Raw genomic sequence first — 26092 nt, forward strand, 5'->3', positions numbered from 1 at the left:
ATATTTGTAATGTTTTGAAATGAGTAACTTAATTAAATTTAAAAAGTGACGTGAATGAAATTCCAATAGATTAAAGTTTAAATTTTAAAAAAATATAAAGGGAAATTATTTGAATGTTCCGATGAAAATAGTTATTGAATGCTTTTTATAATTTAAACTGATTGAATAAATGTTATCTGATCAATTTTTCACAATAATAAATTACATAATTACATTTTAATTTTTTCTATTAAGTTATAGAAATTGATTATTTCCTTTACGGTTATGCAGTTGAATATTCGCTATAATTTTGATCAGAAAAATTTATTTACATTTAAAATCCCTCTATTCTAATTTTATAATTTTTTACATTCTCATCATTTATGATTGAGAAAGTATTAGAATACTCGGAAATTTGACATCGCACTTTTTCAACCGATCTCAATGTTTCGAGACCCCCTAAATCCGAAAATTAGGTTTTCACGATAGCGTCTGTCTGTCCGTCTGTCAGTCCGTAAACACGATAACTCTCGAAAAAATTGACGAATCAAATTCATCTTTGGCACACTTTTTTCAGGTTCTAAAAGAAAGGACGAGTTCGTGAACCAGCCATTTTTGATAAATATTCAAAAAGTGAGCGCATTTTGAAAATTTTTGAGACAACTTTGTTCTGAATTTGAAAATTCTATGTACGGATATTCATAGTATTAAGAAGAACAGACAATTTATCCTAATGACTTTTTTCGATAAAAAGAAAACTCTCAGAGTTATAGCGTTTTCAAAATTGTTTTAATCAACCGAAAATCAAAATCTTACTTTTTTGTGGAATTAATTGCATTTTATATGAAAATAATTGATTATTACTTTTTATGTTGTGAAATGATTGTATAATTTTTACTTGAATTATTTTGTTCGCAATATAAAATTACGTAAAGGTTGAATTTTAATTTTTTCCAATTAGGTAACATGAACTAATCATCATTTACTTCAATAATGTGAATTTAAATGTTGGCTATAAATTGTATAATAAAAGTATAACTACATTAAAAATATCTCTACTCTAATTATATCATTTCTTCAAATGTTTATAATGTTCTGAAATTAGTATCTAAATTCAATTTTCAAAATTACATGATACACATGTCTTAATTTATTCTGGAATGATTCTAGAAGCTTCTTAATAATGAATCAAATTTTTAAATATGAAAGTTCAAATCAAAAAAAATAATTTGTATAATAAATTATATTTATGTGTAAAATAATTCTTTTATAGTTAAATCATTCTCTAAATGTTGTGTGCTAAAAGAATCGCATAAAAAACATGTATCTCGTTTTTCGCGCGAGATTTTAGCGCTACAATTTTCACGTGCTTTAAAGTCCCGGAATCTGTGATTCAAAAACATAGGATATGAGGATATAATGAAAAATTTTTAGTTTGCAAAAAAGAAGTTAACGAGGTTTTTTTGTAATTACGAAAGTAAACTTTTCTCTGTCTGAAATAGCTTAAATAATTTTTTTAAAGGAAAACATTTTTTAATCAGCTAAATATATTTAAAGATTATTGACTTATTTTCAAATTTGGAAACAATAGAGTTGTAGGGGATATTTTTCCAAAAAAGTGAACCAAGATTTATTAAGACTCAGCCTTTAAAAAAATGGTGAGTAGTTTTAAAGTTTTTCATTAAAAGAATCACTTTGTTTTGTCAGACATCACCGTTAACATAATTTGAATTTTTAAAAACCCAGAAAAATTTCTTTTCAGAAACCTGGTTTTTAGTTTGACTACCTCAAATATAAAAATAAAAGTATACAAAATATAAATTATAATTGTACTATTATGACTAAAGATTAATAATAATAATGAGGAAAATACATGGTTGTTGAACATATGAAGAAAAATATGGTTTTGATTATTAATGCATGCTTTTTTGATCTTGGGAAACAGTACTTCAGTTAGCAGGTTTTTATCAGATTCTATGGAGGTTTAAGTTCGATTTTACATAAAACCGGTATTCAATATCGAAGCACGTGTTCATCATTCCTAAGGATTGCACGACAAGTGGCGTGTACTTTATAATTTTTTTTTGACGACCTCTGTTACTTTAACGGTTGTAGAACAAACTGAGAACGTTCAGTTTACTATTACAGCCGAGGAGTTGATGAGTGGAACAAAATTTTGGCTCTTTAATCAAATGCGAGGTAAAAATATTTTTAATAAAAAAATGTTATTGATTTTTTATCAAAATAGTGCGTGTAGTCATAATATAATCGGGAAATATATGAATAATATAGTACAGCAAGGGAAGCACAGTTGTCCTAATTACACAATAAAGTGTACATTTTTATATTCTCATCAGAGAAGGTGTTAGATTCGGATAAAATATGACCTGCCCTCGCCCCCCCCCCGCTTTTAGTTTTTATTTTCAGACCTTCTGAAACCGAAAATCATGTTTACGCGAATGTGCTACCTGTGTGTGTGTGTTTGTAGATTTTTAGTCATTCAGCACGATGACTTTCTAAATAATTGACAGATTGGATATTGACCTTTGGTATACTGCTTTTGTGTCCTAAATTCAACTTCAAATTCATTAACCAGTCATTTTGGATTAAAATTAAAAAAGTGAGAGCATTTGCAAAATTTTTAAATCTACTTTTAAAAATTTTTGAATTTTCTTTGTAAGGCTATTTCTATTATTCAAAAAGACGAAAAATTTATGATTTATTTTCAATAAACAAAAAATTGATAGAGTAAAGCATTGACAATATTAAAAAACGAAAATTTAGAATTTTAAGCCATGCAACGTACAATATGAAATATAGTCAAAAGAAGATATACGATACTTCTCGAATACCCTAAAATATCGTTATATCAACTATTTGAATTTTTTTGAAGAATCGAAATTCAAATTTTTGTTTAGAAAAATATATGCTGCATATTTTTCTCAATTGCCATAAAAAACTTTAAATTCTATAAAAAAGACATCGTGTGAGTAAAATAAAATAACTTTTCTAGAAGATATTTGTTCACAAAATCGAAGTCTCAAATTTTTTGTCGTATCGACAAATGTGTATTAAAAAATGTGGAGACAAAACTTTTCATTATTTAAAAACTTCTTTGGAAAATAGCTTTTGCTGTTTTGCGATATTTTGCATCAGTTAAGAGGAAAAGTAGAAAATTATACTTTTAGGATAAAAAATTATTTCGGCCTCAGAAATGGTTAAGCTAACATAAAAAATGATAGAATTCCTTCCTTATATTAGTAAAAACTTTCTATATACATTGGAAATAATAAAAAAAGGTTGGGCTTTTTCAGAAAATATTTTTTCTCGAAAATAATGCAAAATATCACAAAACAGAAAGAGGTACTTTATGTATAATATTTTTGAACGTAAAAAGTCAGATTTTACCATTTTCCATTTGTGAGAAAAGTGACAAAATTTGACTATCTGAAAAAATTCTCCTGTCAACAAAAGTTATTCAGCCTGCATGAAACTCACAGGATGTCTTCCTAGTGGAAAGGCAAAATTAACCAAAAATTAGCATAAAATATAAGAGTAGGGTTTCGAGAAAATCGAATTATAATATTTTCAGGAAAACTGTAGTCATTTTGTTAATTTCATAAACTTGTTTAAAACCTGCCCAATTTAAAATGGATTCGGCCATTTGTTTATTTAATAGCTGATAATGATATTAATTCATAATATTTAGTTATTAATTATTGCTTGTATTATTTATATAAGGTACTTGAACACTTTTAGTAAACGAACAGTTTCTTTATGCCGTTTAAAACCTCATTCACGTACTTGTTAATCTAATTTGTTTATGACAATCAGTTTCAATACCAAAATAATTGTTTATGTTCCCTAAGTGTATGTGCATTGATTTTGATCTAAGGAAACCTTATTCGAGGTTTCTTCTTGGCGATAAAAAATAGTATATTTCAGATGGATTGATAATTACACACATTTATAAATATTTATTAATTTTCATGATAAAAATTATAAATGAACTTAAAAATTCGTAGCTTTCACATAAAAAAAGACTTTTTTATTGAAAATATTATATATAACCGAATAGTAATATTTCATAAAAAATATGTCGCTGAATTGTTATTTTTATTCTTATAACCAAATTATTAAATAAATATTTATTTTACTGTTAATAGAAAAAATTAGCTGTTTTTTCAATACAAAATAAATTTATATTATGTGGTAAATTTAACAAAAAGTTCATTCAAATTGAAAAACATTATTGTTAATAATTATTAATTTAATTATTAATTTCTTGTGCTTTTGAATCTTTTGAAAATAACGTAATTCATTTAATGATCAAAAAAATGTTGAAATATGAAAAACTGCACAAATTAATATGTGTTTATTAATTTTTTCAGTGACAATAGCAATCAAATATTCTCTTGTAACGAAATATTAATACTAGCTTGCTAGGAATATTTTTCGGTAAGAAAAAAATAATTAAAAAAAAAATGTAATTGACTACATTTGGAATTTGCCTATAATATGTATTATTAACGATAAGAAATACTGAATATTCATAAATTTCTAAAATTACTAAGCAACTGAAAACATATTAAAAATTTTGTATGGAAAAAGCAGTCATTACTTGTGCAAAAAATGTAAAAAATTCTTATATATTTAATCAATTGTTAATAACAATAACAAATAAGAGTCGATGACACATTTTCCTGATGAAATACTTTTATTCAGCTGTTTGAAACATTTTTTGGTAGAAAAAATAATTTACTTCTCTGTAAAAGTGACTAATTTTGGAATTCGTTTATCATTTTTATAATTACCAAAAATAAATATTAAGTAATATTAAGTATTATTAATATAAAAACTATTAAGTATTATTATATATTACGAATTTGTGTGATTATTAATTTATGTAAATCTAAGTAAATATTTTAGCATATCAATTTAACAATTTTGTTCTGCCTTGAGATCTTCGTCCTATCATTTTTTTTATAAGAATTAGATTCAATTCTGAAATAATAATTATTCATGATCCTCAAACGTACCTGCATTGCTTTTGTAGCAAGAGATTATCATTAAAGTATATTGATTTATACAATAAATATCAAAAGGATGAATTTAAAAAATAATTTGTCGTTATTTTCAATTTAGTTCTCACCACTCCTGATTAAAATTTTTTGTTCATAAAGTTTTTTAATTGAATAATTTTTGTATTCAGTAATATTAATCACTTTCTCTTAATACATATGTATGTATTATTCAACATTTGTTGTAGATTTAAATTATTATTATTTTAAACTCAACCTTATTATTAATAATTGAAAGCCGCTAACATTTTATGACACAAAATTATTAACTCTCGTTTGCTCATGCAGTTTATTATAATATTTTGTTACTTAACACCTGGAAAGACCCATGACTGGGAGTTGCATGAAGTGACTGGACAGCTTATTCCCAAGATAGATGACGATCTTCAAACATGTAATTTTGAAATAGATGAAACATTAGGAATAACTCTAAAAAGGTATCAGCTGAAATATTTTAATTCAAAATCGTCTCAATTATATTATGATATAAATTTATGAATATTATCATTATCATAATTAGTTTTACTGAAATTTAATTCCACATTTGGAAAACTGAGGAAAGCTTTGTGAATTATTAATATTTATAGCGTTGATACGAGTTTAATTTGCACATTGAATAGGATAGATAGTTCTAGAAACAAGAAAGCGATAATATTTTCCATTTTCACCTGATAGGTGAACATGTAATATATGAGAGTTGAATAAGCAGCTACCACAACATTATTGAGATAAATGTTCTGTAATGTACTTTACAAGACCTAGACCATAAAACGTGGTTGAAAGAGCGCGCCTAATAGATTATTATCTGCAAGATATTATAGGTTATAATTATTTTGCGTAATTTGTGATGATCATAAATAACCCTTCATTCTAATTAACCGAAAATCCTTCTCTTTTATATACTCTTTTTATCTCAAAAAGTTTTGTTTTTCCAGCTCTATTTAAAAACATTAATGCTTTATGTGGCATTTCATATTCTTCTGAAGCTTTCGTCATATTAATTTTCTTAACTTTATCGTTTCTTTTTTCGGCGCGACGATCGGAATTGGGTTCCTTTAGTTTATCCCCTTTTTCTTAAATTTCTGTATAACATTTTTCTTCTTCTAAGTGGTCCATGAAGTGATTATTCCAATCCTCCATCTTTATTTTTCTTTATTTCATTAATTATGCTTGATTTTTTCTTGCACTTTGAATCTCTTCTAAATCGTCATCCTTCGAAAATTTTCTTAAAATCTGATCATTTTTTAATATAAGCTTCTCATGAACCCTTAATTTTCTTTCCGTTTTCTGCATATTTTCTTGCCCTTTCTTTTTCTTCTTGCCCATTTCTTTTACCACCAACTTATATTCCAGAATTTAAACCGAACTGACTTTATCTTTTCCAATTTAATTCTGCTGTCCACTTTATTTGAAAAGATATTCAATTCTTCTTTTATCTTTCTGTTCCGACTAAATGCCAGCACTTTTTTTTATTATATTCCCTCTAACTTTTATCTTCCTACACTACACTCTCATTTTATGGTAGCTATAGGCTACACGAGGTCTGACCGAAAAGTATCAGAGCTAGTAGCATACCAGGAATAAGAAGCAATTCTGGCCAATGGCGATCCTATCTCCTTCAAAATATTTTTTTTGCTAGCTATAAACTTCTTCCAGCAATCCTCCCACTTTCAGAAGCAGTCCTTAAAGTCACCTTTCGGAACAACTAACAGCTGCTTCGTAACATTCTGTTTTATTTGTTCTACATCTTGAAGTCGTTTTCCTTCTAGAGGATACTTTAAATTGGGAAATATTCAGAAACCGGAGGGAGCTAGATCAGGACTGTATGGAGGCTGCCAAAGTTATATAAGGCCGTGTTTCATCAGAAATTGCTGAAAAAGCTGCGATGAATAGGAACTTGCATTTTCATGGTAAAGGACACTCGTCGAAAACTAGGCGACTAAAAATTTCTAGGGCCATGTCACATAGTAAGCAGCCTCACTGAGGTCTCTTTTAGATGTTAAATACTTGTTTTTAATAGTAGCATAAGTATGTAAAACGTTAGAGAGCATATCAGCATTGACATCCGATTAGTTGACAATCTGACTCTATTCGGTCCATTGTTTTAAAATCTTCTATCTTATTATAACCTTCGTTCTTGCTTATAGTTTAATAAGCTCCTGATAGCTGCAAATTTATCTATTCTGATTTGGGTAAGGAACGAATTGATAAAATTTTGTATTGGGAATTCATCTTTGTTGATTGAAATGAACTACTTGGTTGAAAGTTGAACTGCTTAGTTAAAAATTCATATCATTGGCTGCAGATTAACCGTTTTTTAGTAATTTTTTTTCTTTCTGGGTTTAGCATACATTTGTTAAAATTAAAACTCAACTATTTAATTCTAAATTGAAAATTGATCGTTTTAAGTTAATAGTTCAATAATTTGAATGAAAATTGATTCAATTTGTGGTGAATTTATATTTCTTTGTGGAAATATTTAACTAATTTGTAAACATTAATTTTATTATTTTAAGATCTATCTGATTGAAGATTGAACTATTATGTTTGAAATTCTTTTTTTGTTTTACTAAAATTTTAAGTATTGTGATTTCATTTTTAAATTATTAGGTTTTAATTCAACATTCGATTATAGTTAAATCTTGAGCTTTAAGTGAAAAATGTAATATATTAGATATTTCTTTTAGAATTCATTTTTTTATATCAAATACTTGGCTGAAAGTTGAAATTTATTTTACGAGTTGAAAATTCAACTAATTTTGTTGAAAATTCGTTCTTTTTTGGTTGAAAATTAACTGTTTCACTGACCGTTTTTAGTATAGTTCACTAATATGACTGAAAATGCAGGTACTTTGTTGTAAATTCAGCTTTATTTATATAAAATTTCTAACTTATGTGTTAAAAATTTATTCATTAGTAGAAGATCCATCTCTTTGGCTGAAAATTGATCTTTTTTTTCAAATTAAACTATTTGGTTCAAAATGAGTTTTCTTTTTACTAACGTATATTTTTGGTTTGAGAATACAACTGCTTTCTAAAGTATGGAAAATTTACAAATTTGGTTGAAATTTTTGTTCGCTATTGATTGAAGAATCTTTCATGGTTGAAAATTCTTCTTTTTGGTACGAACATTTATTTCTTGTGATAAACATTTTTTTTTTGGTTCAACATGTTTGGTTAAAAGTTAAGCAATTTAATTATCTTGCTAAAAGTTCAATTACTTCATTAAAAATTCAATTATTTTGTTGCAAATTTGACTGTTTTGTTAAACACTTGTCTTTTTGGATAGAAAATGCGTCCTTTTCGTTTGAAAATATAATTGTCTTTCATGAAATTCGTCTTTGTGGCTTGAAAATTCCAATTCTTGATTGAAAATATAACGGTTTTTATTAAAATTTTATCTTTTTTGTTTAAAAATTTAAATATTCGATTAAAATTTCATCATTTAAGGTTTCAGATTCAACTAATTGTTCAAAGATTGAACTATTTCGTTGAAAATTCGTCTTTCTTGCTTATATGTTCAACTACTTTGTTGTAAACTTAACTATTAATAATGGTTAATAATTAATTTTTTATTACAAATTTAACTATTTGGTTAGTAATTTATCTTTGTAGGTCAAAATTCAAGTATATGGTTAAAAATTTTAATATTTGAAAAAAAAACGATTTTATTGAAAATTTAACTATTTTATTAAAAAGTTATTTTTTTTTTTATTGAAAATTCGAACTATTATTTTTAATTTATCTTTTCGGCTGAAAAATGCAACTATTTTTTTTTAAATGCAAATGCTTTTGGATAGAGTTTAATATTTGTTTTTTTTTTAAATTCTACCGTTTGGTTGAAAAATTATCTTTGAAGGTTGAAAATTCATTTATTTGGTTGAAAATGCAACTGTTTTTGGATAAAGTTTAATCATTTTTCATCACAAATTCTACCATTGGCTTAAAAATTCATCTTTGTAAGTTAAAAACCCAACTATTTGTTAAAAGATTCGATGTTTAACCATTTTGCTTAAATTATAATTGTTACGTTGACAATTCTTTGCTTGCTGATAATTAAACTATTTGTTTGAAAATTAATTTTCGCAGGTAAAAAATTCAAGTATGTAGTTACAAATTCAACCATTCTGTTGAAAATTAAATTAGTTGGTTGAAATTGAAATATTTTCTTAAAAAGTCATCATTTTTTCCTAAAGTTGAACTTCTTCGTTGAAAATTCATCATTTGATATTGAAAATTTACCCATATATTTGGTTGAAAATGCAACAGTTTTTAGTTGAAGTTTTTTGCTTGAAGATTATATCATTTAGTTGAAAATTCATCTGTGTAAGTTGAAAATTCAACAACTTGGTTAAAGATTGAACTATTTTGATAAAAAGTCATTCCTCTTTCTTGAAAGTTCAACTATTTTCTATCAATACAATTGTTTGATTGGTAATTTTTGTGGTTGTGGAAAATTCAACTATTTCTTATAACTTTGTCTTTGTGTGTCAAAAATTCAAGTATATGGTTGCAAATTCAACTAATTTATTGAAGATTTAACTATTTTGTTAAAAAATTCTAGGCTGGAAATTCAACTAGGTTCCTAATAATAAATTGTCTTCTTGACTTGAAGATAAGACCATTTACTTAAAAATTTAATTGTTTATGATTAAAGTTAATTATTTCGTGTTTAGAAATTTGGATAAAAATTCTTTCTTGCAGGATAAAAATTCAACTATTCGGTTAAATTTCGTCTATTTCGCTTGAAAGTTCAACAGTTTGGTTCTAAATGCAACAATTTGGTATAAAATTAATTTTACTGTTTGTTGAAAAGTCAAGTTTTTTGTGGAAAGATCATCTTTCTTCATTAAAATTTGATAAATTCGGGTTTAAAAGTCAACTGTTTTCTAAATCTTCACCTTTTTAGCCAAAAAACAACATTTAATAAAAAATTAATCTCTTTTGCAAGAAAATTAAGTTTTGTTTGTTAAAAATTCAACTGTATTTCTTTTTAACTTCTAATCAAATAAAAAAAATTATGACCAAAAAATTGATAGTATTGTTTGCATTTATTAGAGCGTAGGGGTGAAAGCAATTTCAATATTGCGTGGATTTGTTTTTCAACAGCTGTTATTAAAAATATATTTTGTAACTACCGCCTTCTTTATTTTTAATATAAAATAAAGTATTAAAAATAAATATTTTAATCTTGCACATTGTAAGAACTTTTTATGCTATATATTTTTTTTGGAAATCTGATTATCGCTTGTAAATTTCAGAAAAGCAATTAATGAGTAATTACAAATCAATTGAGCAATTGGCAGGATACTGTGACAGTTTATCAGTTACAAAATCATTCCCTCTTTGAAAAAAGCGAAAGTTGACTCTTAGATGGTTGAATCTGTTACAAGGACTTCTAATCATTGTAGGGTCATAAGTCGTATAATGAACTAAAATTTTTTAAAGCGTATAATTTTTTCTTCAGTTTAAATCTGTTTGAAAGTAAGAGGTGAGAAGTACATAGTTGAATGGGGCGAGTCCGAAGATCACTGAAACATTCATTATGACATTCTAAATTATTATCAATCACGCCATGCTCTTTGCCATCTGAGATTTAGTCAAAAGCAAATTTCTTTCTCAGAGGATATTTTGCAACAACCACAAGAGAATTGCTCATGACACTTTGACATGTTGCCTATTATCTTACCTTTAATAACTACACTTTGTGACATTATTTTCATAGGCAAATTGTTACATAAATATTTTTTTTACTTGCTACTTATTTTTCATACTTTCTTCTTTAGTTAACTAGGCTTTACTTGGCTTTACTTGGGTGTTTCACGTAATGAAAACATTTTAATTGTATTTAAATTTTTGTCAAAAATTACTAGGCTTTACCAGGCTTTACTTGGGTGTTTCACGTAATGAAAACGTTTTAATTGTATTTAAATTTTTGTCAAAAATTACAAATCTTTACAATAAGTACAAGATTTCACCAAAGTTTAAATATTGGAAAAATTTATTAAAAATTAGGTTTTTAATACTCGGATCAAAAATGATTACCTTTAAAATAATATAAAAGTTATTAAGAACCTAAAATTTTGAAATTTCTAAAGGATCTTCAAAGGGCTTAGGACAATGAAAAAATTTTCTTCAGATTGCTGAAATAAATGTAAATGATTTTATATTTTGACAAATTAATTTTTAGATAATATTAAAATAGATGTTTTTTAAATTGACGAATAAATAGCAATGAAATAGTTATTAATTTTGGAAAAAACTGGTGGAAGGTTAAGATCAGTTGAAAACGCATCTTTTTAGGTTAAAAATTATAATCCTTAGTTGAAAGGTAAACTAATTTTAACAAAAATAATATTTTTGGTTGAAAATTCACAATTTTGGTTGAATATTGATATTTTTAAAAAAATGTTATGTTTTTTGGTTTGAATTGTAACAACCTGGTCAACAATTTATTTTTTGCTCAAAATTAATCTGTTACGGTTGTAAATAAACTTTTTTGTTAGAAATTTAACAATTTGATTGAAAATTTTTGATCCTTCTTAACTTAACTATTTTTTGTAGAGCTTCAGCTGATTTGTTAAACTTTTGTCTTTTTAATTTAAATTTCGTCAGAATAATGGAGAACTTTTAAATATTTGAAGGCATTTGAAACAAAATGTTATGTTTTGCAAATTTTCAACAAAAAATTTGGTAGCCTTTTAAGAATTGTAAAATATTTCAAAATAATAGAAAATTTTATTCAAATTTTTGGAAAAAATGAAAATGATTTCTTGTTGAAAAATTAACTTTACAAGAATATTAAACAATATTTTAAAAATTTTTCGAAAAGAACCTCAAAGATTTCAGAGCATCTTATCAAACCTGCAGGATTTTCAAAAAATTCGAGTTATAAGATAATAAAAAACTTTGATTATGTGTTTGGAAAATTTTAAAATAAATTTTTTCAAATAAATTTTCAAGAGAATAATTAGAAATATTTCGAAATAAATTTTGATGTATGAAATAATGTTTGCAGCATATAATTGCTTAGAATTATTTGATTTTTTAAAATTTCTTTGAACTGTACAATGTGATTAAGTGAATAATTTGAAATTTCACAGTTAAACGGCTTTGAGTGATCAAATTTTCAATTAAAAAAAGTGAAAAATTTTCATTTTATAAGCGGAAATTACTGAATCTTTGAATTAGAAAAGTTTAAAACTTGAATCTTTAATGTTTCAAATTTAACAGCATGTATTTGCCTTTGAGAGTTTTAATTTTCAGTATAGTTTTTATGACATTGAATGAAAAAAATTATGTTTAAGAGTTTGAATCTTTCACTTTAAATTACTGTTTTCAATTTCCTCTTAATTGTTTAATTTTTATTTTCAGTTATTTTCGATGTACACTGACAATTATTGAGAACATTACAATGGGATAATTTTATATTGTATATAAGGTATCCTATCAATTTTTATTTATTTGAAGAAAAAAAAAGACTTCGAGCGTAAGGATTTTTTGTTTTATAACAATTATTCATTATTTGATGTTAATATGTATTAGCTATCATGTATACATCTTAATTTGAAATTATCTTATTGAAATATTCTAAATGTTTGTTATCCTAGGTCGAAAAAAAACTCCTCATATACAAAACCTTTAAACTGTATATTCTCATAGTTGTGAATTCTTTTAGTTATAGGGGAGAGTGGGGCTGAGTCGATCCTTTCATTTTTAAACAAAAATATATTCCGTGTGAACTTGGTTTTAACAAAAAAGTTAATAAATTGATCAATAAATTAATTATTAAATTCATTATTATGCAAAATAAAATTTATTCAATAATAAAATGCACAATTCTAATCACTTATTGAATTTATTTGTAAATCCTTGTAAAAACGGTTTAAGTTTTCTTTACTTTATTTTTTTTATTTGTCCACTAAGGTTAGTTACTGTTAGTCATATTTACTAATTAATTTATTAATTAAACATGTCCTAATTAGTAGAATGTCTCTCATGGAATTAAAACTATTTTATGGTTTCTGAAACTTTACAACCATTTTACGCAATCATCGACTAAAAATGCTACGACGTTTCTGAGTAGAAAAGCGACGCTTGTAAATGCATGTCATCCGTGAGAAATCCACTTTTCAGTTAAGAAAAGGTTGCTTTTCTCTTCTCTGGTGTAAATAGTCTTTCGTAAAACTGAAAAAGAATTGATTTGTAATTTACTTATTGAAAACAAAATTAAGAAACTACTCCCAGACTTGGATTTCTCCAGACAAGAAATTCGTATTTTATATACTGACAAATAATAATAAATGAACCATAGATAAACAAAATATACAATAAATTGGATTGGGTTAGTTAAAAAACTATATATCTCCCAATCGAACGAGTTTTAAAATAGCAGATTTTCCTAATGAGTCTGAGGCATTAGGAATTTCCGGCCAAGTAAAATACCTGTTATGTAAGATAAGTTTATGTCAGTGATTACGTTGCATTCGTGTGCACAATTATATGAATCAATTTCATTTTTACTAATAATTTTCGCCTCTAGATCGCACATTTTGACATACTCTTGAATTCTTGCATATGATAAAATTCTTGCATGAATAAAAGAAAAGGAAATTGTATGTTGTGCAGATCGCTTTAATTTTTTTTATGCTACAGAAAAGAGCTAATTTAGATCAAGCAAATATAAGGTAACTATTTCTGAAATGCTGAATATAATAAATGTACAGGCTTTTATATCAATTTGTTAAATATTGCATTTTAATTTAAGAGTTCATTATTAATAATTATTTCATAATTACAAAAAATAGTAAATAGAATAAGTAAAATCCTAAGTAATATTCGTTGTCTATTAGCTATATTATTTTTCAACAATAAAAAATAATGTTTAGATCTTATATAAATTATTTTTTTATTAAAAATAAAGACTTTAGAACAAAAACACTAGCATCATTCGAAATTGTTTAAAGATTTTAATTTTTTTAATTATGATTTTTGTTTGAAAATTCCATTTATCGATGTGAAATCCTAACGTAACCTAAAATTGTTCGTAAATTGTGAGTCTCCTTTGAAATCTAATGATTTTATAATAGAAATTTATATTTCTGACGACAAGCACTAACAAAATCCGAAACTCTGCATGCTAATAAACGTTATTATTTTAAACAAATATCACTAAATTCAAACCTAATGATTTAAATTTAAAAATAGCTAATTTCAGATTAAACACAACAACATAACCTAAAGGTTTTTGAAAAATTATAAATATTCTTTAAAATCTGATAATATGAAATGAAAATAATATGAAATCTGATAATCCTGTTTGTTTTTAAAATTCATGACTGTAGAAGTCTTTACTTTTTTATTAAAATTACAACATTCTGTTTTGAAACTAATCTGCTTGGTTTGGAAATTAACACTTGTTTGAAAATTAACATTTTTGTTACAATTTCACAATTTTGTGTGGACAATTGAACTATTTTTTAGGAGAATTCGTATTTTGAGATTGAAAATTCAAAAATTTGGGAAAAAATACAACTAATTGTGCGATAATATAACTACTTTGTTGAAAAATAATTTTCTCGTTGATAATTCATGATTTATTAGGAAATTAATCTACTATTAGGTTAATAATCTAAATATTGAAAAAATCGTTTTTCTTTTGTTGTAAACTAATTTTTTAACTGAAAATGTAGTTGTTCCATTTTGTGTAGAAATTTTTTGAAATTGCTAATTCAACCATGAGGTTGAAAATTATGTAGTCTGTTAAAAATTCGACCGTTTAGTATAAAAATAATCCGCTTAGTTTAAAATTTAATTATTTTATGGAAGATTGATGTATTTTTTTTAGTTCATATTTTTTGGAAGAAAATCAATTTTATACTTTAAGAGGCGATTGTTTTTTTAATTATTTAAGTTTAGTTGAGGTTTTTTTGTTGAAATATGAACTGATAAAAGTTCAACTTTTTAGGTTGAAAATTCTACTCCTTGGTTGAAAGTTAAACTACTTTCTGCAAAATTAATTTTTCTGGCTAAAGATTTATAATTTTTGTGGAAAATTCATGATTTTTGAATTTTTTTTTTCGTTAAAAATATAACTGTCCAGTTAATAACCATCAATCCGTTTTCGTTAAGAATTAATCTGTTCCGGCTAAAAATAAAATTTGTTTGCTAAAATTCCACGATGGAGAAATTTTCACTCTTTGTTTGTAATTTACAATTTTTGGTTGTGAGTTAAACTGTTTAGTAGAAAATTTATATTTTCAGCTTTAACTATCACAATTTAGGTAACGAATTTATCTTATTTTTCCTTATCAAATCTAATTTTCTCGGAAGAAAATTCAACTATATCTAAAAAAATGTATGTATTCGGTTAAAAATTCTTCTTTTTTATATAAATTTAACCTCCTTAGTTGGAAAGTCAACTATTTGGTCAAAATATTATGTATTTTGTTCAGAATCTGTCCTTTCGAGCAGAAAATTATGGTTTGGAATTCATCTTATTTAATTAAAAATTTAATAATTAATAATAAAGCCAATAATTCAACTACTGAGTTAAAATTGAAACCAATTTTTCAGAAGTTTCTTTGTTTTTGTTAAAGATTTATCCTTTTGATTGAAAATTTAACAATTTTATTGCAAATGTGTTTCATTTTTTGAAATTATTTTTAGCAAGATTTTTAGCAAGATATTAAATTGATTCTTTTTGGGTAAAAATGCAACTGCGCAGTTGAAAATCAATCTCTTTGTTTGAGAATTAAAACATTTTGTTAAAAATCAGTCTTTTCGGGTTGAAGAATCAGGTACTTGGTGTTAAGTTGAACTACTTTGTAAACGAATTTTTTTTTGGTTGAAGATTCATTACTTCTGTGGAAAATTTAACCATTTGGTCGCGAATTAACTTTTTTGTTGAAAACTCATATATACTGGATGAAGATTAAGATATTTTCGTGAACAATTTTCTTTTGATTCAAACACTCAGCAATTCAATAAGAAAAAAGCTATATTGTTACACACTGATTTCTTCATTACAAGTTATATTTTTTTAAGGAATTTAATTGTGTTTTTGTCAAAGATAATTTTTTTGTCTAAAAATCTATCTTTTTCATTTTTCGGAAAAATTAATTCTTTAATTAGTTTAAAGATGAATTATTTTATAGAAAATTATTTGATTTAGTTGAAATATTGTCTTTGGAAGTATAAAATAAGTCTTGTTAGTCTAAAATTTTTCAATTTGTTTGAGGAATCAACTATTTTGTTGAAAAATTATCTTTTTTATAGTGAAACTCAACTAGTAGAAAACTCGCTTATATTTGTTTAAAATTAGTTCATTAGACTGCAAACTTAAAACTTTCATTTTTGGTTAAACTTTTTTTTAAAAATAAAAATTTAAATACTTCGTAGAAAATTTATCTCTGTTTTTATTGAAAATTAATGTTCTTTTTCTGAAATTCTTCTTTTGCAGTTTAAATAGCAAATTCATCTATTTTGCTGACAATTCGCCTTTCGGCGTAGAAAATTATCACATTGTTGGGTTAATGACTCTTATTTCTTAGTTGAAATTTGAATTATTGTGTTAGAAATTCATCTTTTTAAGCTGAACATTCAGGTCTTTGGAAAAAATTAAACAATTTTGTTAAAAGTTTTATTATTTTGTTGAAAATTGAACTATTATGTTGACGTCGAGTCTATTAGTAAAAAATACAACTATTTTGTTAAAAACGCGTCCTTTTGGATGAAATATTATTCGTTAATGTTAGAAAAGGCACAAAATTCATCCTTCTTGGTTTAAAATTCATCTCTCTTAGCTGAAAATAAGCCTTGTTGTCAAAAAATCGATTTCTCGGGTTGAAATTCAACTGTATTTTAGGATATTTGTATCTTTGGCTTAAAAATGCAATTATTTTAATGAATTTTTACTCCCAAATCGCAACTCACAACTCAGAACACAGAACTAAGAACTACAAAAATCAGTAGTTACAACCCACAACTCAGAAAATACAACTCACATCTCGCAATTCACATTTCACAACTTTCAACTCACGACTCACAACACAAAACACATCTCACAACTCACAATTCACAACTCACAATTCAGAAATTAGGGGAAGTGAGGGGAAATATGGGGAAAGCTAGAAGAGGGGGAAATGAATGAGGGAAATATTGTGGAAGGGAGGGGAAGTATAGAATTAAGGGGGGTTGGGTTAGGGGAGGGAAAATTATATATTTCATTTCTTAATCAGAAAAGTGGCATGTGTTACAAAACCTTTGCGACCCCTCTCATATGTGAAACTTTCTGAAGTTCTGTCCCCTTAGAGTGTCACATAACATGTTGACGCCAAATAATTGTGCAATAACTTCATGATTTGAATTTCGCGAATATAAATAAAACTAAAAAAATAAATTGAATAACTGTGTGTGGCATTTTGCTAGATAAAATGGATACGAGTCGATCAATATCGCGGTTCGCTGTAGACAATGAGGTAATAATTAAATCAAAGCGCGTGCCCCCCATTGAATTATTACGTGCAGCTGTTTGAACACGTGGTATCGGGGAACAAGAGTGAAAGTGACTGGTTCAAATGGTCCACGTGGTTCTGGTTCTACCTGGCTCGCCTAAGCAAGGACGGCTAAGTGTCGTTTGGTCGCTGCTAAAGGCACCAGCTATCAATCATTATCATGAAATCATTCGGCAAACTTTCGCGAAAATTTCAAGATCGTTTATTGTTGTTTTTCAGTGAAGGCATATTATCAAATTATCTTGAAAAAACATTAAACACAAAAAGTGAGTGACAGGACTCATGTATTCCTCGTTCTCATATGGTATGTACTTTATCCTTAAATAATAATAATAATAATAATAATAATAATAATATTTATTCTCTTTAAAAAAATAAATTGTTGTTGATAATCTGATTGGCTCTGTATTTCTCGAAACACTTTTAAATCAACCTGAAATTTATGCGAATTGAAAAAATTTCGCGCTTTTTAATACTGTTGCGTGGTTTATGGTTCCATTGAAGTGCCTTCAACTCAAAGGTGCAGCCAATCCAAAGGTTTTGTTTCCTTGATATTGTATCTGGGACGTTTGATAAAAATTTTTTGATAAGAAGCAAAATCTTCACCAGAGATGTTTATAAAATAATCGAATGTTGATTTTGAAAAATTGAAATACCTCGTTTTTCTCAAAAATGAAGCAAAGTATAAAAAAAATCAAGAGAGCAAAATTCTGCCTTGGAAAAATGCCCTTTTCATGTTTAACCTCATTTTCTTTTCTTTAACAACTTATAGATTTATTTCAAGAGTTAAAAATTCGTTTTTCACTGTTTCACACGATAACAAATTGGAAAAGATATTCGTAAATATTATTCGATTTGTCTAAAGACATATTATATTTAAAAGATGTTATCAGATTGAGGTGCAAAAATTATTAGTGTTATAAAATATGTAGGTGTAAGTACGTTCCAAGCTTTCCAACCTAAAATAATTATACCTAGAACCAGAAATACGGATAAAATAAAGTTATAATGAAATTGGAAAATCATATTTTTTTAATAAAAACAAAGGGATATTTAAAATGATATAGGGTGTTTTTTGTGAGAATTTGTCCAAGGAATAATTTCGCACTCTTCAACTTTCTCATATCTCACTTCATAAATAAATAAATAATAAAAAATCTTAAATAATCTAATATATTATTGGAAATATCAAACAATATTTTTTAAAGATAGTCATTTTCAATGTAAACTAGTATTTTTCAAGAAGGATTTTAATTAAAATCATTCATCTTTTAAGAAGGCTTACAGTTTTTAAACAGTTAGACTGTCTTAACTTTTTTTATCAGAAATTAGCATATCTAGATAAAAATCAATAAAAAACATAAACAAGACTGCCTATTTTCAATAATTTTGGGTTGTAGGTTATTTACCATTTCACGCTGGAAATCGGTTCTTTTAAGCACATACTATCAGATTTCAAATAAAATTCACAATTTTCAACAATTGAATTATCTTTGTTGAAAAGAACGCCAACAAAACCAAAACCGTAAATTGATGAACCATTTTTGAACTTTGAAAGCATATCAGTTCTAATTAAATATATCCATGCCCGGTGTAATTCGCTAACATAACCATAAATTATTCAAAGTTGAAAATCTTGGTGATGGTTTGAAAAGGAAATTTTAATTTCTTGGAAAAAAGTAACAGATTCTACAATTCTTAAAAATTTTAGGACTTATTCAAAACTTTGTGATTTGGTATTAAAATTCTTTTTTAAAAAAGATTAATTTTTAGCGAATTGTACTAACATAAAGATGTATAATAATTATAATAATTTGTTTGATCTATTTTTAAACAATTTTAGGTTATGTGATTTATAAATTTACGCTGGAAATAGGTTCTTTTGAACAAAAATCATCGGACTTCAGATAAAATTCACAATTTTGAACAATTTTAGATTACGTCTATCTTTTTCAACGGAAATTAGTATTTTTAGTAATAAAATATTGTATTTGTGAGATACAAAATTAAAAAAAACCTCAACTTTTTGGTTATGCTAGCGGTTTTTTACCATAAATTGGTATTATTATTTCTAAATAAAAATCTTTATAGTTCGAATAAGATTTACAATTTGTATACAGCTGTAGGTCATAGAAAATTTACAATTTTTAACCTTGGTTTAAAATTTTTGTTTAAAGTAATGAAATGTACAATCTTCAACAATTTCGAATTAAAAATTTTTTTTCAATAAAACGTGGCATTTTTAGTAAAAAACTATTATATTTCAAGGAAGATTTTAATTCCTTGTATATTTGTGTGCTATACTAGGGGCTTTTACCGGCAATCCTTATAGATTTCATAGAAGATTTGTAATTTTGAATGACATTTTATTACGTGCTGTTACTGTTTTTCGTAGAAAATTGGTATAAAAAATTTTTTTTAATGATGAGATTTCAGTGTATATTAAAAACTTTTGTACGATTTTAGATTATGTTTCCATTTTATATCGAAAATCGATATTTTTAATACAAAATCATTGGACTTGAAAGAAGATTAATGTTTTTCGACAATTTTAGGCTATACTTGCGTTTCTCACCGGTAATTAATAAATGTATTTCAAAGAATATTTACAATTTCTGAATAATTTTAGGGATCATTCACAAAACAAGTGATACTTGGGGGTGGGTGTCTGCTGAAGTATTATTCTCCATGTTAAGACCAATGGAAAAAGTATCACGCAGGGGGGGGGGCAGAAGTTCCTGAAAAATGTATCATGTATTTTGTGAAGGGCCCCTTAGGTCATGTTACGATTTTTGAAGGAAAATCGGTGATTTTAGACAAAACATATTAGGTTTCAAACAAGAGTTATCATTGTAAACCAATTTTATATTAGGTTTTTTCAATTAAAAATTTAAATTTTGGTAAAAAAATTATTAGATTTGAAAAAATATTTTTAAAATTGTAATGTGAATGTGGTATCTTAAAGTCCTAGATTAAAAATCATTTATTTCGATCAAAAATTATTAAAATTTCAAATAAAATCTACAATTTAAAAAAATTTTTATTTGATGATAAGATAATAATTATGATCAAAAATAAGAAATGTTTGCTTACTTTACCTTTATATTAATTCAGATAATAGATACTATAGAATAAAAAATTTCTATGATAATATTAATTCGATATTTTATATTAAGAATTGTGTGAGACTAAAGAAAATAATTGCGCCCCTAGTTATAGTTTTTTTTAGTGAGAAGAAAGTTGAACTATAACATAATTGCACCATTTCTATATATTTCATATGAAAATTAGTTTACAAATAAAATTTACACAAATGATTTTCGATAATTTTGTTTATTTTAGATTTAGTTATTATTTTGATATTCTCAGTAAAAAAAACATATTGAATTTTTCTGCAAATGCCAAATTTCAAACAATTTCCTTCTTTCATTAATTTGAAAATTTTTTATTTCATGAAAAACAAATGGCACACCCAAATCGTCTTTTTAAATTTGAATCAGTGAGATTTCACTGATTTTCAGCTATTTAAATCCGTGAGATTTCACTGATTTTTAGCTATTTGAATCAGTGAGACTACCTTGGAAATCAGTGAAAATTCTTGCGGATTTCAATCAGTGACTCAGGCACTTCTTCCTGAATTTTTATTTTTGATTATTGTTTATCAGAAGAGCTAAAATTTTTGCAATGTTAAGTTCAGTTTACTGGTACATTTTCGCAGTCAATAGAAATCTTTGCGAAGCGTCGCGGAAGTTGCCTAGAAAGTCTCCAGTGGTATTATGAGGAGAAATACTCTATTCGCAGCAGACAACTTAATATAGGTGCACCATTAACAAAACCATTTAAAACCATTCATTTCTGGAGCAGATATGTACTTGTACAGAACTGTAACTGCATCGCAGTTACAGTAATTACATGTATTCATTTTAGGAGGAAAAAGGTATAAAACAATGTATTTTCTCCCTTTCTCTTCTATTTTCAAAACGAACGATAAAAAGAAAGAAGATCAATAAAAATAAAGCAACCATTGAATCAGAAAATTCTGCATGCTTTAATATTTTTTATATTAAAATTTAATTGCTTCTTCGCACCATTTCATCCAGAATTAGGTAGGAACTTCTTATGATTTTTTCTGTAACTTGAAACGTTAATTTTAGTTACTTTAATGTTACTTTGTGTTTTTGTATGTTGTATCCTCTTAATTAATTTACTGTTAATTTTGTATATTGTCGTCTATCATTTTTGTCAACTTATAGTTCACTTATGTTTTGGAAATTCATCTACTGCTTAAGGATTCAGCTATTTTTTTTAAATTTCTTATTTTTTGATTGAATGCGACTGTAATTGATTTCAAATTAAAGTAGTTTTTGAAAATTCAAGCATTTTTTAAACATTTAAATATTTTTTTGATAGAAAAGTAACTTTTTTGTTTATTATTCATAGTTTCGGTTTGAAAATGAAACAGCTTTTCAGAAAATTAGTCTTCTTGGTGTTTCAAAATTTTTCTCTTTTTGTTAAAAGATCTCATTTTTGTGTATTGAAAATACAAATATTTTGCAGGAGATTCTTTTCTTCTGATAGAGTTTAACTGCCTTTGATTTCAATAAAAGAAAAATTTATCAGTTGAAATAATGTCAAACATTATATTTGTCCTTAAGAATTCATTTTCGGCTGAAAATGTGTGCATTTTGTTAAAAATCTAACTATTTCATTTGGTTGAAAAGCCAATTTTTTATTACAAATTCATATTTTCGGTTTGAAAATCCGAGAGCTTTATAGAAAATTCGTCTTTTTGGTTTGAAAATTCAAAAATTTAGTGGTCTTTATTTTTCTTCAAAATTCGGCTTTCTTGTTTCAAAACTTTTTTTTGTTGTAAAAAATATATTTTTTGTTTGTTCAAAATTAAACTATTTGGGTACAAAATTTTCTTGGATTAGTTAAGCACCCGAGTAAAAATGCTTCGACTTGAGTTTGACTTGGTTATGTCTTGAGTTCGTCTCCAGGACATCGATGTCTGGCTGCGTATCAAAATTGAGCCGAGACATAGGCCTTCGTCTTACTTTTATGGCCACGACAAGTGAGACGGTGTTTACTTGTTTCAAGTCGAGTCTTGTCTTGGCTGAGATGGTCGAACCTTTTTCGTCTCATAAATGAGATTAAAATTGATGAATGAAAAATTTGTAATCATTAAATATTTTTTTTTTAATTAAAAAATTCAGAATCTATGGGTCTGAACGAGTAGAACCCTTAAAAATTTTCTTTAAAAAAATAAAAATTGTAACTTTCCAGAAGGATCTTCTAAGCCGTTAGAAATACGTAAAAACAAACAACATTTTCGATATAATCGTCAAACAAGTATAATTTTATATTATATATAATTATAATAATTATATATAATTTTATAATAAACAAGTCTAATTTTTCTACAATTCATTATTGCATTGTCGGTCGAAGAATGGTTTGATTTGGTGTTTCCAAATCTTTACATCAAGTATAATACAAATGAAAATCATTAAATGTGTTGATTGAGTATATTATACACACACCCACACGCACGCACACATATATATTGTATAAAAATATACGAGATTGTTTAATCATTAACGAAGATCAGCTTTTATGACAGTCAGAATTACCCTCTTTGTTAGGACAGGTATACACTCGAAGTTATAAACCGCTCGTGTGGAGTCATAAGAATTTTAGTCAAGATATACATTTATGTCTTCAAGATATAGAAACTTGCCTCCAAAACATAAATTGAAGTCTGGCTCCATCTCGAAACTGAGACATGCTCAAGGCGATCTTTTCGACTTCAGCAAGTCTTGATTGGGGCAATTCAAGTCGAACTCAAGTCGAAGCATTTTCATTTGCGCATTCAGCTCTTTTACAGAAAACTCATTTTCTTAAGGTTAAAATCAATTGTGAATTCAACTATTTTGGTAGAAATTTCAACTAGTTGGTTAAAAAATAACTAATATTCTTTTTAATTATTCAACTTTTTTTTAAATGTTGATTTTGGTTGGAAAATTAATCTTTTTTAGTACAACAATTTATAAAGAGTGTTCAGTTATTTTTTTATTAATTAGCTTTTGTGGTTAAAAATGGACCTACTTGGTTGAAAGTTGATCTATTTCGTTAAAAATTCATTTTTTTATTTAAAAATTCATTATTCTAGTTGAAAAAATATTTCTTTTGTTAAAAATTTAACTATTTTGTTCACATTTTTTTGTGGAAAATTCAAATATTTTGCTGGAAAATTCAACTATTTGGCTGAAAATTACCTCTTTGCTGGAAATGTACAGTTTTGTTAAAAATTCGTCTTTTTTATTTGAAAATAGTAGAAAATTCAACTGTTTCGTTGAAAATTAACTTTTTTGTTAGAAATTTAACTGTTCGCTTAAAAATTCGTCTTTTTATTTCTAAAATTGTAGAAAATTGAACTATTTGGTTGAAAAATTTACGGTAATTTAACTGTTTTGTTGAAACTTGATCTTTTTATTTAAAAAATAGTAGAAAATTCATTTATTTAGTTAAAAATAACTTTTTGATGCAAATTTAACTGTTCTATTGAAAATTCGTCTTTTTATTTTTAAAATTGTAGAAATTTCAACTGTTTGGTTAAAAATTAACTTTTTGGATGGTAATTGAACTGCTTTGTTAGAAATTCGTCTTTTTAATTTGAAAATTGTAATTAAATTCAACTATTTGGTTAAAAATTAACCTTTTGTGTTGGAAATTTATCTGTTTTCTTAAATATTCGTCCTTTTGATTTAAAAATTGTGAAAAATTTTACTAATTCGTTAAAAATTAATATTTTTAATACGAAAGTTTCAATTTTTGGTGGAAAATTCATTTCTTTTGTTAAAAATGAGTCCTTTTGACTTGGAAAATTCATTTCTTCTGGTAAAAAATTTCATAGTTTAAAAAAGTTTACCCAAATTTACTAAAATGTTACCTGAACTAATGCCTATTTCTTTTGAATTCAGTTTTTATGAATTATCATCTTAGAGACATGGATTTGTAAATTGTATAATTAAGGAAGTGATAAAGTAACTTTTTAGGTACGTTTAAGTTACTAACTAGGTTTTTTCGCTAAGTGACATGACTGTAACTATACTCTCAACTCGATATAAATTTTGCTAATTCAGTGCACAATTGGGGCAATTTTTTTAGAATTTATGAAAATTAGTAAATAAGTCATGGAAGAAGTTTGTTTAATGAAGATAATTCATCATTAAACATTTTTGAACCGAAAAGTTGTTCCAAATTTGACTTCTTTATATAATGTTGACTCCTCCACAAATGGATTAACCTTCAGTTGCCTGAAAACAATGTATTTTTAATTCGGCTCACGTTTTCTTAAGACGGTCACGTAACTGCATCAGAACGAATCACCGAAACTTCAGTCTTGTTTCGACCAAAAAACAATTCAGTTCGTGTTCAAAAATTTAAAAGTGCAGTGAGATTATTATTTACAAAAATGTATAAAAACATTGAAAAAAATTTCATTCAGGTGTGCAAAATTATTCCTATCTAAGAAAATTGTTAGAACGAAATTATCGATAATCTAACACTTATTGTGGTTATGTACCTGATTGGCTGCTTGAATATGACTTTAAGTGGCTGTTTTCATTTTGTTCTTTAGATTTTTATCGTATTTCGTAAATCTATATTTTCAAATGTGGAATTTTAATTTTATACATTCAGCGCCGGATTAACCATAGGGCTAGGTGGGGCTATAGCCCCAGGCCCCTGGGCAGTCAGGGGCCCCTTTACTCCAGAAAAAATATATAAATTCTGAGTACGTTACTACAACTTCTACAAAACTTCTGAAGAAACATTTAAAACTTTTTAAAAAATTATGTAATAGTTAATTTTGTAAACTTAACTAAATAGTTTCATGGCATATGTGGAGAAGAAATCTGATAGAAGGGTAAAGGAAAATACATTTGGTCAAAATAACCACATTTTCGTATATAATTATATACGACTCAACGTACAGACAATGCTGGGCCGAGGGCCCCTAACACATGACCGTATAGACACATATTCCGATCGAATTTTTCAAAACTGTTAGCGGGTAAATATTCCTATACTGAAACTTAAATCTACCTGTATTTGATAGAATCTTGAATTATTAATGTTTTAAAAATGTAATCAATAATTTTTTTATTGATCCACTGTATTTATAATCAAACAATCAATACTAAGAGGTACAGTTTGATCAATGCAAAAAATAACGTTACTAAAATTTTATTTGATGACATATATGTTTACATTTTTTTTCATAAAAGTTTTCACAAACAAACCATAGTCATTTATAACTCGTTTTAGCTAAAGAACGAAATATTTAATTTTACATTATTATAAAAATGTTTGCTACTTGTACCGTAAAAAATTTTCATCTTTGACACCGAAGTCGAAGTGTTTCCAAATATATATGTTGCGTATAGGTTACTACTTACTATCCCAATAGCTAACTGTGAGACTGAGAGATCTTTTTCAGTTTTAAAAAGAATC

General features: G+C 26.2%; 1 protein-coding gene across 4 annotated transcripts in view; it reads left to right on the forward strand.

Moving 5' to 3' along the window:
- Positions 1 to 26092, forward strand: part of LOC117169026 — a 56935-nt gene that overhangs the window by 5760 nt on the left and 25083 nt on the right. Inside the window, exon 1 of one of the 4 annotated variants that reach the window (XM_033355084.1) lies at positions 17693 to 17879. The exons of the other annotated variants lie outside the window; for them this stretch is intronic. Within the exon in view, the coding sequence (XP_033210975.1) occupies positions 17877 to 17879 (3 nt within the window). The 5' untranslated portion in view covers positions 17693 to 17876. Of the gene's footprint in view, positions 1 to 17692; positions 17880 to 26092 lie in introns of those variants that run through there. 4 annotated transcript variants of the gene reach the window in all.

Source organism: Belonocnema kinseyi, chromosome 3 (genome assembly GCF_010883055.1).
Source record: "Belonocnema kinseyi isolate 2016_QV_RU_SX_M_011 chromosome 3, B_treatae_v1, whole genome shotgun sequence".
NCBI classification, from domain to species: Eukaryota; Metazoa; Arthropoda; class Insecta; order Hymenoptera; family Cynipidae; genus Belonocnema; species Belonocnema kinseyi.